At 41.0% G+C, this 14,086-nt stretch overlaps 2 protein-coding genes across 3 annotated transcripts; one reads left to right on the top strand and one right to left on the bottom strand.

Annotated features, from left to right (window-relative positions):
- Positions 1–35: 35 nt before the first annotated feature.
- Positions 36–6,054, bottom strand: LOC115760603 (endoplasmic reticulum metallopeptidase 1). Its single transcript, XM_030702044.1, has 11 exons — positions 5,809–6,054; positions 2,761–3,438; positions 2,605–2,689; positions 2,422–2,542; positions 2,202–2,356; positions 1,756–2,139; positions 1,511–1,691; positions 1,123–1,448; positions 843–1,054; positions 499–781; positions 36–428 (listed from the first exon to the last, which is right to left on the bottom strand). The coding sequence occupies exons 1-11, from the start codon at positions 5,829–5,831 to the stop codon at positions 261–263; spliced, it is 2,616 nt and encodes an 871-aa protein (XP_030557904.1). The 5' UTR covers positions 5,832–6,054; the 3' UTR covers positions 36–260.
- Positions 5,066–13,549, top strand: LOC115760604 (endoplasmic reticulum metallopeptidase 1). 2 transcript variants are annotated; one of them, XM_030702046.1, is made up of 9 exons: positions 5,066–5,076; positions 10,302–10,969; positions 11,028–11,385; positions 11,472–12,036; positions 12,097–12,281; positions 12,345–12,488; positions 12,544–12,643; positions 12,705–13,099; positions 13,161–13,549. In XM_030702046.1, the coding sequence occupies exons 1-9, from the start codon at positions 5,071–5,073 to the stop codon at positions 13,326–13,328; spliced, it is 2,589 nt and encodes an 862-aa protein (XP_030557906.1). In that variant the 5' UTR covers positions 5,066–5,070; the 3' UTR covers positions 13,329–13,549. The 2 variants fall into 2 exon arrangements, with proteins under 2 accessions (XP_030557906.1, XP_030557905.1); XM_030702045.1 differs by lacking the exon at positions 5,066–5,076 and adding an exon at positions 8,403–9,020.
- Positions 13,550–14,086: the final 537 nt, after the last annotated feature.

Here is a 14,086-nt window from a genome sequence, read left to right as displayed (position 1 = left end):
GTAACTTAATAAATTATTTAAAATATATTTTAACACAATTATGAGCTAATCGTTTCGTTAGGAGTTAATTTCAATTAAATTCTATATTTTTTTAATTTAAATACAACTTTTGTTCGCTGGATGTCCGCCTGTGCGAGTATCATGTGTGAATTTGTGTTTAGAGTATGGATGAATACGAAAACTTAACAACAGTTCAGATTTCCGAACTATGAGTAGTGAGTTTTGAATATCTAATGTTAAATTAAACATTTTAGCAGCTCTTAGAGTTGCCAACTATTGTAGGAACCAATCCATGAGTTGACATGCGCCCAAGCGGGAAACCTGGCCAAAAACTCTCGAAAGTCTTCCTCTATAAACATATCATCGTGTATTCTATGGCCCATTATGGCGATTTTGAACGTTGCTCCGGACCAATTGGTGCTTTCGCGCTGTTAGAACAGATTTAAAAAAACTTAAATTCAACTCTGAAGAAGAGGATAGCATTTGAGCAAAGCTTACCTCAAATTCCAAATTAAAGCGCAAGGGTGTAGGATCTAAGGCATAGGACCAATAAACGTAGTGAGGCGGCGACAATGACTTTTCCAACGGCTCCTTGGTGAAGGTCCAATCCACCAGTTTGGCATTATTTATTGGATCGATAAATATGCTTGCATGATCCGGCCCAGAAACTTCTAATGTGAACATTACGTTAGTCGACGAAGTGCTCTCTTTGTTTATTATTCTTAACGTGGGCAAATAATCCTTGTTTGGCTCGGGACCAGGCACCCAAAAGCTATTGTCTCTGTAAAGATCAACAGGTTATAATTATGGCATAAAAACTTAATGTAATCTTTGTGACTTACATTGCTTTCAGCCAACGCGAGCTGTAAATGGGAAACCCGCACATAATTTCCGTTTCACACGCGCTACGATCAGCTTTTGTAAAGTTGCTTTCATCAAAGAGTATATCATCCAGCGAGTTGGGATGCCGATCCATTGGCATCACATAATAACCGGCATCGGTGTGATTGACTGAGCTGGCGGCATCTGCGTTGTGGAAGGTGCGCGTCGTATGCTGAAAGTTTGAAGTGAAATAAGGCAATGAGAATAAACTCTAAGGATGAACTATGCGCAATGCATTACCACAGCAAAGAATCGCTGAACTGCTGTCTTCTCCACATACGGGAACGCCACGGGCGTGGCAGCCAGGATAATAAAGAGTATCGTACAGATGCCAAAAAGCGAGATGATGGTCTTGGATTTGCGGAACAGGCAAAACAAGGGTATTAGGAATGGAGATAGCAGCAAACAAAACAGGGCCGTAAAGCCACCAATAAGTATTTCCGGATTCGTGCCGCTTTCGCGTCCTTGCATCGGAACGAATACAACATAAAAGGCATAACAGCAATATGTGTAAAACATGAAGGGCAGGATTTGGCAAATACAGTGAGGTATGAGCCACATGAAATCTGTAAGAATAGATGGTTGCTTATTAAATCGACAAATCGTTATGGGACAATAAACAACACACTTGTTTTATGTGCACATGTGGCCATGTTGAGCAGAACTGAGAGCGTGTAGAAGCCAATGCAGATGAGCAGACTGAAGGCCGAACGTATGTTAAAGGATATCATTATGATAGTAATCACAGTCAATATTAAGCAATGCGAGTGCATCAGAAGCTGAATGCCATACGCAAGTGGTAGACCATGCTAGAAATAATAAAACAATAAAAAGTTCAATAAATAATACGCAAATGAAGCTAAAAAAACTCACCTCCTTGGTGCGACTGAAGTAGATGGCAGGCAGTATGCCCAAGCCAAAGAACATGGGGCAGAAGTACAAGCCAAAGATCATCCAAGTCTGTGAAAACCAGGCCATGGACAAACCCACGGCATCCAGGAAAAGAGCTATACAAAAAGCGAAGCCCACACTCAAGCAGACACCGCAGAGCTGAAGTGCAGCCAAAATTCCAAACTTAGCAAATATGCGACGTCTGAACATGCCCGTATTGCTGGCCATACTCCAAATATAGGCGACGATCGTAATGAGCACCAGTACGCAGATACAAATGTTGATAATAACGCCAACATAGTCCGGATAACAGACGAAAAACCAGCCCAACACATCAAAGAATATCATGTGGCCTTCGGCATATTTCTGAGAAAAGTATAAGATTATTATAGATAAATTATATTAACAAGATATGTTCTAAGACATACCGCTGGATCTTCCAACTCGGGCGCATTCGCCAGGGCTTTGATCAGACCCAGCAGATTTTCTCCGGTCAGCTGATAGGTGCGCCGAGGTATCAGATTGAAGCGATCGTATTTCGTATGATATACAAAGCCATTTGATGTATGCGCCATATCGAGACCTGGAGAAACAAGAAGAAGCATTAGAGTAAGTTCACATTGGCGCATCTGTGATCCTTTGCTTTACCAGGTATTTTGCCATAGTCGCGGAATATGCGATAATCAGTCTCTGAGGGTATGAAACCATTTTGAAACAGTTCCTCGCCGATTGTTGAAGCGAAAGGATGCGTGATGTGATTGCCATAGTACTGGACCAAGTTGTTCAATTAATTAAGGGTAAATAAAACAATCATAATAGTTGATTAGGTACCTTCATTAGCCAAGGATGATCGGGTCCAGACTGAAACAGTATCTCCCGACCTCCACTGCCAGCTGAATCTAGATTGACCACAGCGCTATAAAATGGTTTAAAAAGAAACTAGGAATTAGATTTAAATTTGAGAAAACTTTCTGATTGTAAGCTTACCGCACATTATGAGCCCAGGGATGCTGCGTGATGAACGCGTGCGAGCCCTGGAGAGGATTCTCCTCGGCGCCGTTGAACAGAAAGATGAGCGTATAGGTGAGTGGAGTCTCATATTTCGTTATCACACGCAGCACCTCCAGCATGATGACGCACATCATGCCAGAGTCACCGGCACCAGAGCTGCCGGGCACCGAATCAAAGTGACTGTTGATTAGCAAAGCGGCCTCGCTGGTTGCATTTTTGGGTGAGAGCTTTACAACCACATTTTGGATGCTCTGATAGACGTTCACCATGGACCAGAGCAGGTAATTGCCGGAGGCTATCTGTACATCCTTCTCAATGTCGTACAGATCGGTGCGAGCGCCGTCAATGATCTCACTGATCTCGCTGAGCAGGAACTGGACAGCGACCTGCTCATTCGCCGCACTGCCCACCACTTTCGGACCGATCTTTGACAGCTTTAGCAGAGTACCCTCCGCACGCTCTCCAATAAACTGGCCCGGCTGCTGCAGCTCATCCTGCAGCGTCTTCTGCGGTGGCATTCGATGGAAACTGGGCACCACCACCAAATAAAAGAGCAGAAACCAAAAGGCCACAAAGAGCGGCGCCCAATACCAGCCAATTTTGCTGCGATTGTAGATGATTTTCATGTTCTCATATTTGGAGTTCATCTTTTCGCTAAAATGAATAATGAATAAAGAACAATGAGTGTGAACATAACACAACCCCATCGTGCCACCACAATTGACTCAATTGACTGACGAGTGCTGACCATTGAAAATGAATAAGCCACAGTCATTATCAGCCTCATGGAAAGGGTGGCGTTTAAGTAATTAGGAGCTGTTATAGGTCTTTAGAAGCCATCCATTTCCGCAACCCAAAAAATGTGAGCATGATGGTAATCAAGTGGCTGAACAGCATTGTCGGTGCTTGTGGCTCTCAAGTGGACTCAATTCAAAGCTGACAGCATGATACATTCGTGATATATTACGCGATTATGCGAATCACTCACAAGTACTCACTTTGATCGAAAGGGCGTGACGGAAACAACTGTCAGATAGTCAAATGAATTATCAAAACAGATTCATCAATGAACTTGTCCAACTTTAATAAGATATTGGTAACTGGCGCAGTAAGCATGGGGAGAGTTCAAGTACTTCGTGCTAAGTAAACAATCTTAACTGAAATACATAGAAATGATAAGGCTACCCAGGCTAGACGCTCTTCTGTTGCGCATTTTTGTTTTGGTGAACTCATCTTTAGATCGATTTTGTCATAGTTTATTTCAGTTTCGTCACCAGCGTGAATCGCAATGCATAGGACGACATGTGTTGGCCCAGAAACATTAAAAAAATATTTAATTTCTCATCTGGACAGCTGATGATTTGCTATTTGGAAAATAGCAAATTAAATTTCATCAAACGTTCAACAAATATTCAAACTAATTCTAGACATAGGCAATGCGAAACAGCCGTAAATTAAACGGGACACATTTTGTAAATTTTAATGCGATATTTCGTTTTTATTTATAGCGAAACCGGCGCATAATATTTAAGTTTAATGATGTGCTCTATGCCGTTCGCATGAGTTATCTGTGTGTATATGAGAACTTGACAAACATAGTTGAAGGATTGCATCTTCAATACCCTGTAAAACAATGCCAGACTGTGTCAGATATCTTATAGTAACCCCCAAATGACTTAAGATTCAGATAGTTTGGGCTCACGCACACTTTACACAGACGCTGAGGCTTGAAAAACTCAGGCAAGCTAAGTTGAGCTTTGACTTCAAAATCAAAATCACTAATACACATACCTTTACTTACTCACACAAACGCAACGTTTGACTGCCCCGTAGAAAGCCTCTAAGTGCAGTTTGTGCAAAGAAAAATTGTACTGTGACGCATGGCTAAGAAAAATATTTGTATAAAAGAAAACGAGAGAATTCGGCCAAATGGTTACAGTCCGCATGGCCTATAAACAGAAAAGTGTTGTATGTTTTTGAGAGTGAAGCAAATAAAAGGCAATTTGTACTTGTGGCTAATGATTAAAGTGCATGCAAAATGCAATTGGGGTCCCTTCGACAGCGACCCATTTATAGCAATGCGCCTCGTGACCCTCAGGGGCCAACCGCGATGCGGCGATTAAAAGCGGCCGTCAGACCGAGACGCAAAAAAAATAAATTCACAATGCAGACAGACAGACAGAGGGGTGTGTGTGTAAGTGGAGCACACTCGTTTCACAATACTCGTAGTTCATTAGTGTGCTTGCAGAGCAAGTGTTGCTGGGACGTGTTCTTAATCGATTTAGCATGCAAGTGTGTTTTAATCAGTTGCGGCCTTAGCTATTTTTATTTTTGCTTCTTATTATGATTGTTAATTTTATTTCGGAGCTGAACAAAAAGAGTGAGTGTGTGTGGCCACGCCCACCCAGCTAAATTGAAACAAAACAAATAAACAAACTGGAATGGAAGAGCCATGCAAATGAGTTGTGTGGGGGAGGTTCAAAAAAATTCTATTTAAAGGCTATCTAAATGGGAAGAAAATCCAAACAGTCGGCGCGGCGACGGCAATCAACTGTGACAATAACAGCCGCAACAACAACAATAACAACAACGTTTGTTTGGGTTGTGGCGAGAGAAACGAAGCGGAAGAGACAGCCCAATCCACAGTATCTGACAGATACAGATACAGCAACAGCAAGAGCAACAGCTACAGCTACAAGCTGCAAGCTACATGTGCGACATATGCCGCAAGGGCCGCAACATAAGAAGTCAATAACCTGCCTCTTGACGCTCTGCAACTTGCCACATAAACACACAAACATACACACCAGAGAGAAGCACACGAAGAAGACCAAAAGGAAGTTGCGGTTGTGTTTATGGCTGTTGAAAGAAAGCAACCAAGTGCCTCGCGGTACCACAAGAAGCCCAACAAAATGGTTTGAATATAAAGAGTACACTCAGCACACTGAATACACTCAGCACAATTGTTTGCGAGTCGAGTTTTAAAGTCAACTATAATCCTTATTTTCTATGATTTGCACTCACTGTTTTTGTTTTTTTATATTCATTCGCGCAATTTTAATGAGCAGAACACTTGCCGAAAATAAACACGAATATTTATATATTTAAATATATGTAAATTTTGTTCAATTTGTTTTGTTGCCTTTTCAAAAAGGCGATGACAAAATGCTTAAACTCGGCCAAAAGCAGCGGCAACATGTGCCATCAGCTGACACGAACAACACGAAAGACAAGAGACACACAAAACGCACAACAACCACAACTGTCGCCTTCAGCGGTCGCCGCACGTCTGGCCGGGCACAGAGAATACACAGCAGGAGACGCGCAGGAGAGAGCGACCATGCCGAAGAGCAAGAGATCACAGCACGATCCACATATAAGAGTAAATGAGAACTTGTTGTGCTCATCGAACTCACTTGATGATCATGTTGTTGTCGTTGTCGTTGTTGGCATTGTTATTGTTAACGCTGCACTTCGACATGTTAGCACCGAAAACGTAATCCCAATCCTGTCGAGAAAGAGTTCCAGCTGCTTCTCTGGACTTGAACGCGTGCCGTCGGTTCGCGTACTAAACTTTTGACCAGCGAATGGCAGTAATTTTATACACAACTCCCGAATTCGTGGATTTGAAGTGGTTGAGCCTCAAGAGCTGCCATACCATTGGCTTATGATAAGCCCATATAATCGAATTAATCGAGCAAGCAAATTAACGATACGAGGGCAATTCCGTTCGCTTTTTGCAATATCCTAATCAGTTTTTAAAACTACGGAAATTTTGGCATTTTTAGAAATCGCTTGATTGATCTTTGACAACAAGTGTCTTATAATTAGACTAACTTTTTCATTTGAAACTTTATTATTCAAGAAATAACTCGATAGTAAAAATTTCCCATTACCTGTGCCGAAAACTGATATAAATTATTTTTCTGATCGATCGATCGATGATTGGATTGCGCTCAGAATTAGATAAGCTAATTTCATCTTGGCTACATTTGATTTAAAAATGGGATGCTATTCCTTAATTCCTTTTATTCATCAAATACATATTCCACCCCTCGAACTTACATCGCGGCGCTCGGGGCCTAGTTCAAAGGTACGGATCGGCGTTTATCATTGTTAAGGAAGGGTCGCGCGAATCCATATCAATTCGAATCGCAAGCGCATAGATACTGGCGGGCCGATAAGCCTGTGACTTCACCAATAATAAGCCAATTTAATAATTATTGGCGCTATAATTGATAAGTGTTTGGCGATAAAGTTCTCAAATGCTTTGGATTAAGGTACAAGTAAACATGCTCTTTGATTTCTATGCTCTCAACAATTCAGACATTGTCGAGCTCAGATTTTGCATGCGATTGGCACATTCACGCTAGTAAGTATGCGCACAGAGCTCAACTCATACACAATAGACGATTACAAAATAGGTTGTGTGTGATACAAATTTTGCAAGAATGTTGCCCAAAATTAAAAGTAAAAGCGCCTATTTAACTCACAATTTGAATAAAATTTAAAATTTTCATGCTATAGTATACCACAAATATATATTTCGGGAATATACTTCTGTACACACATATAATTCAGCGCTACATTATGCCATTCAGCAGTATTTCAGATTGTGGCAATCTTGTGTATGCGACCTTGATAAATGTAAAAGGAGAGCTTGTGAACTTGCGAACATTTGCAATATGATTGCTGATATTTTTGGAATAAGAGTAATATGAGTTCAAGAATAATATAATAATTTGTACAAATTTCTGTGAATATGTGTCAAGCTGTTATTTGTGCTTGCTTGGTCAACATTTTATATTTTGTTGTTATAAATATAGATTGAAACGGACCTTTCTTTCTTCAGCTCCGAGCAGTAGAGAGTTCAGTTCTACGTAGGCAAGTAATAAAGAAACAAGAAGAAATACGCTGTGTTTAATTCACTATTCGACTGAATGGTAGTTGTCTTTCACAGCTCTTAAGTCCGAAATTAATTACTTTTAAAGCCCTGCAACAATTTCTTACAAGTTGGGATTTATTTAGGCATAGTGCTAAAAATAAAACTGGGTGGCTGCCACTTGACGTTGCTGTCGCGCAGTCGAGCGCGAAAATAGTAGCTGACATAATTTCAGATCAGGTAGCATCGGCCAGCGAGTCAATTTCCCAGCGCTGAGTGCATTCAGGCGTAACTCAGTCGACTCACACACACAAATAGGCATTTAAACAAAATGATTTAAATAACGAAAACAATTTGTTAATCAAGTGAAATCAAAGTAATTCGTTGCTCTGCTCGATTCCGAAATCCAAGCACAAAGCGCGCATTTTCGAAACAGAGAAAACAGATATGGGAAAACAAAAAAATGGAATGACACATAAACTGAAATGGAATCAACGGCAAACAGCGCAAAAATTAATTAGTCAAGTCTATATAGAAACAAGCATTACAAAACCTGGGACCAGAGACAGACAGCAAACAAGAGGCCAGAGACAAGTGACATAGCCAGCCAGGCACAACAGCTGCCTATCACGATGTCTCTGTCGCTGTGTTTGTGAATGTATCTGGGTTCGGGCCCAGGTCTGGATACTTAGTCTAGTCAGTTAGTCAGTGAGTGGGAGAGGCATCGTGATGACGCTTAATAAGGGCATCAGAGCTAGTGAAATGCAGTATTCATAGGCTATGCCGATATCTAATGTTGCCAATTGGTTATTAAATGGATAAACGAGTAAATTGCAAAAACTTCTAAGGTTCCATGCCGCTAAAAACAAAGCGAAAGAGTACCAATAGAAAGATATCATATTTCTTCGTCATAAAGATAAAACCCGTTAAATAAAAAAAGAACAACAACCCAGAAGAACAAAAAACAAGCCATAATCGTAACACATTATGGACTACTACACAGGTGTCTAAATACTACCGTAACAACAAGTGCGATAATAACATCCAATAAGACAAAAATCAAGCCGAGTTCGGTGTTCGAAGGGTACAATAATTGCTCGTGTTTATCGTATCACCATTAGATATTGAATTCCTCACGATAACTCTGACGTGCGCCATTCCCTAAAGTCCCCCGTGCTCATATTTTAAGAGCGTTGCGCGATTTAAACCTTCATTTGGGTAGTTCCAGTGACGGCTGAAAGACGTGGTCGATCTTAACAATCCACCGAATCGTCTAGAAGTGTCAGTGCTGTGTAGTGTTGAAATACTCAAAGGATAAGCATCAGTATAAATCTTACAGATTATTAAAATGGGTGTACGTATAAAATGAAATAACATGAAAAATACAATAAGAGCACAATGTTTTACACTAAAATGTGTGATAAGAATCAATGAATTTTCCAAAACGATGAAAAACGTGATGTTTGCTTTAATGATATTTTAAATGATGAACAACCGAATTGAGTGTAAATTACAATATTGGTGGACTTTGTGTTTAATTATTTGCAGTTGCAAATTAGAAATAATGCCAAAGCATTTGGAATATGTAGAGTTAAAGAGCTAGTTTAAATAACAATGCAAAAATATAAAAAATTTGAGCATATCGAAACAGAAATTTTCTGACCTAAATTTAATGAAGTGTAACAAAATTGTGTAGTACGATTTTTTTTTCTTAAATGTTTTCAGTTGCATTTTGTTTAAAACAAACCAAAATTTGTGTTTGCCTCTTTTGTTTGCAGCTAAATTTTGAATTTGGTTGAAAACAAAAGAGATTATCTGAAAATTGATCTGGCTACTGAGTTTCACGTTGCGACTGCTTCTAAACTCTAATCTAAACGAAAAATTTCAAATTGGCTAACTCAAGTGTTAGGCACGTTTTTAACGTGTGCCCAACATCCCAACTTATCGCACTGACCAAGCCGAAGTCGACTTATATTAACTAAAAAAAAAAAATGTGCAACTAATCGTTATTTTCTTAGATAGCCCCGATTACTTTGGCTATGGCGAATAGATCAAAGAGGCCGCACGATTTGCAAATTTATTTTTGTATTGCTTGTTGCCAATGTTTGGCGATGTTCAGCACCTAATCAATTTATTGCAGCAATTAAATATTATCAGACAAGTATTCGGGCACGTTGACCACACGCCCACATGAATCATGTATGAAACACGCGACGTGTTTAGATTTCAATGTCAGCCATTGTTCCAGTCGCTTCAGCTGAAATCTAGTTGATGAAATGTTAAAATTTCGAAGAAGAGCCGCTTATCAGCATGCCTATAAGATAATAGGAGTGCAATTGACTAACCAGGGGGCCAATAATTTACCCTGTTGCCATAACCATATAAAAGGAACCCGACCTTAATGTAGAGCGTGTCATGTAAACCCCGAAGTTTGCAATTAGCACGGTAATTTCGCTCATTGCGGGCAATCAGTGTGCACCCTCGTCCGACGATTAGATACCGACTGGCTGTCGGGAAACGCCGCTTGACCATTATAACAGCTATAAATAGCATTTAGAGCTAGTAGTTGGGCACTTCCAATATAATAATTAATAATAACCGATAAAAAATTAATGTTTTTACACTTTTCGTGCAGTTCAACTCCAAGTACCATATCGATGTGGACTTTGAGGTGCCCAAGAAGCTGCAATGGTACTATGCACCCGCCTTCTTTGGCTTCTGGTTTGTCATTTACCTGTCGCTGGTCAACACCCAGATCAATCACATGCCCACGCCGCTGTTACGCACCGATGAGGCGTCTCATCCACGAGATTTCATAGCACAGCGCGCGGAGGATACCCTCATTGAGTTGACACGGATTGGTCCACGAGTTGTCGGCAGCATTGCCAATGAGGTAACCACCGTGCAGTTCTTCAGGGACGAAGTGGCCAAGGTGCAGGCGGAGGCGAACGATCGCTTCGAGATCGAGCTCGATGTGCAGCAGGCGAGTGGCGCTTACATGCACTGGACCATGGTGAACATGTACCAGGGCATACAGAATGTGGTCGTCAAGCTGAGCGAGAAGGGCAATACGAATGAAAACTATCTGCTGATCAATAGCCACTATGACTCTGTGACTGGGAGTCCGGGTGCTGGCGATGATGGCTCCATGGTGGTGACCATGCTAGAGGTGATGCGCGTCATTGCCAAGTCAGATGAGCCACTGGCACATCCCATTGTCTTTCTATTCAATGGAGCCGAGGAGAATCCGCTGCAGGCCTCACACGCCTTTATTACGCAGCACAAGTGGGCCAAGAACTGCAAGTGGGTGCACTTTGATTTTAGCTAATCCTAACATGAACATCGATTGTATCTTACGCAGAGCCCTGATCAATCTGGACTCGGCAGGCAGCGGCGGTCGCGAAATCCTTTTCCAATCGGGGCCCAATCATCCCTGGCTCATGAAATACTATCGCCAGGTGCCGCATCCCTTTGCCAACACATTGGGCGAAGAGATATTCCAGGCTGGTTTGATACCATCCGATACTGATTTTCGCATCTTTCGCGACTATGGCGGTGTTCCCGGCCTAGACATGGCCTACATTTTCAATGGCTATGTCTATCACACCAAATTCGATCGAGTGAATGTCTTTCCACGCGCCTCCTTCCAACACACCGGCGACAATGTGCTGGCTTTGGCTAGGGCTCTGGCAAATGCTCCCGAACTAGATGACATTGAAGTAAGTCAGTTCCAAAAACGTTTGATCTCTTCAGACAACTTGATTTGCAAATTTCCATGTCCTTGTTTTACTACTACTAATTTCAGGCTCACGCCGAGGGTCACAATGTCTTCTATGACTTCCTAGGCTGGTTTATAATTTTCTACACAGCAACCACAAGCATTATTATAAACGTGATTGTCAGTGTGGTTGCGCTTCTGGCGATTGGCATCTCCGTGTACTTCATGTCCGTCAGATCCGGTTGTAGCTTGTCGGGCGTTTTGATGCGATTTGGTATTATATTAGGCATACAGCTGGTCTCTCTGGCTCTTGCTGCGGGCCTGGCTCTTTTGGTGGCGGTTTTCATGGACGCTGTTGATCGATCACTGAGCTGGTTTACGGAGATGTGGCTGATAATCGGTCTATATTTGTTTCCAATTATCGTGGGAATGAGCATTTTGCCCGCCCTCTATCTGGAGAAGACTAAAAGGGATCCGCTCAGCCTCGGATTTCGTGTACAGCTCTTTATGCACTCCCATTGCGTTTGCTTAGTTATTCTGATTATAGTTCTGACATCCATTAGCATACGGTCGGCCTATTTTATAATGTTGTGCGTGCTGTTCGATATTGTGGCGCTGGTTGTGAATCTGGTTACCAAATGGCATCGCAAAGGTAGGTTTTTAAGCTTATTAACTGGTCAAATGTTTTAAGTCCTAACTATCCTATATGCAGCTTATTGGTTTGCCATTGCCGTCATGATCTGTCATATACTACCCTTCACTTACTTCACCTACATCTGCACGGTGGCACTTAAGACTCTGATACCAATGCAGGGTCGTTCGGGTGGCTCATCTAATCCGGATTTAACCGTGGCCATCCTAATGTGGTTGTTTTCGCTCATGTTTGCGGGCTTTATTGTGAGTACTTAATTCGAAACAATATTGGAAACAGAAGAGAAACAAAATTTGACTTTGATTCAGGTGCCACTCATCATGTTCTTCCGGAAGACGAGAACGATAGTCCTGTGCTTCCTGGCTGGCACAATATTGTTCATCATTATTGCAGTCACGGATGCAGGCTTTCCATACCAACCCAAGACATCTGCGCAGCGCTACTCCTTGATTGTAAGTTGAGCTTTTAAAAGCTGGGGCATACATAATAATTTATATCAATTTGTAGTATGCACATCGAATACTGCATAATGCTGATGGTACGACACGCACTGATGAGAGTGGAATTTATGTTTATCCTCAGGATCGACGGCTCAGCATAGCCGAAGGTATGTCTATATCCAGATTCTGTAGGTTCGAAAACCTTGTATCTTTTCCACTTTTTTGTAGATGAAATCAAGACAATCGGCCAGACACATAAAGTCAGCGAGTTCTGCGAGGAGGAAATGTTCTGTGGCATGCCATTATATAATCATCGTTGGCATAAGGCCCGCGAATATAGTCTATGGATACCGGTTAACGAGCAGCCACAGATACCGACGGCATATCCCACTTTGACTCTACAGGAAACCACAGAGTTGGATGGCTCAACGCAAAGGCGATTTAACTTTTCCTTGGATGGTCCCGATCACATGACCATCTTTGTGAATGTAAAAAACAATGCCAAGCTGCTGGATTGGTCCTTCAATGAGACGCTAATAAAGGAAAATGAGCCACCGCCACATTTTGTGTACTTTTCCTATGGTCTGGATAATAGTGCCCTTGAGTTCACCATCGATGTTGAGGTTTGTTTAGTTTACCCAAATTTATGGATCTTTCTTGCTGATCCGTTTATATACATTTTAGAAGACGACATCAACGTTTGACACACCCACCCTGGAAATAGGCATTGGTGGTCATTGGGTGCATCATGAAATTGCAAGATCTCAAGGCTTGGGCGCATATCTCGACCGCTTTCCGTCTTATACCTATGTACAAGCCTGGGTAGGCACCTACGAGAGCTGGTACTTCTAAAGAGGCCATCAATAGCATTAAAAAAAAAAAATAAATATAATGCATTTTGGTATCAAATACTAAACTAATTCAAAATTAAATTATAATCACATTGATAGAATCTGATAAATATATATAATTAGTAACATGCTTTCGCAGTAATGTGTAGTCTTACGAACATGTGTAACATGTGTAAAAATGCAATATTTATGTAGATTTCTAAAAACTAACAAAAAATAAATAAATAAAAAGCCAAATTTTTTAAATCTCAAGAAGAACAGAACAACGATCTTCGAAGTGGAGTATCATTTGAGACGTGTTTCCCACTTTTCGTAGAATCCAAGCTTCCTCGGTGGAAAATGCATGTTTGTTTTGTATATATGCAAACGTGCATGCATGCGTACATTTATATATGAATAAATGTCCGGATAACTGCACACATTCCTACATACACATGTACATACATATATATATACATATATACATATACACATGTACATACATCCATATATATAAACACACATACATACAAGCACACAAAAATATAAAAAACAAAATATAAATAAAAAAAAAACATCAACAAAAAAACCAACAAAAAAGGACTACATTACAAGCTAAGCATGAAAAATTGCAGAGCCTACTTGAATTATTGAGAATCGAGGAGTAGAGCACTTGGTAGAAATTTGTTTGCTGCTCAGCGACAAATAATCCTGGTCTGTGGAACGAACATGCATGCATACATAAATCTGTACATGCATGCATGCATACACATACATACA

This window comes from Drosophila novamexicana, unplaced genomic scaffold (genome assembly GCF_003285875.2).
Source record: "Drosophila novamexicana strain 15010-1031.04,08,12 unplaced genomic scaffold, DnovRS2.1 tig00000462-arrow-pilon, whole genome shotgun sequence".
NCBI classification, from domain to species: domain Eukaryota; kingdom Metazoa; phylum Arthropoda; class Insecta; order Diptera; family Drosophilidae; genus Drosophila; species Drosophila novamexicana.
Note: the sequence above shows the minus strand (reverse complement) of the source record. Positions and strands in the feature narration are given on the sequence as shown.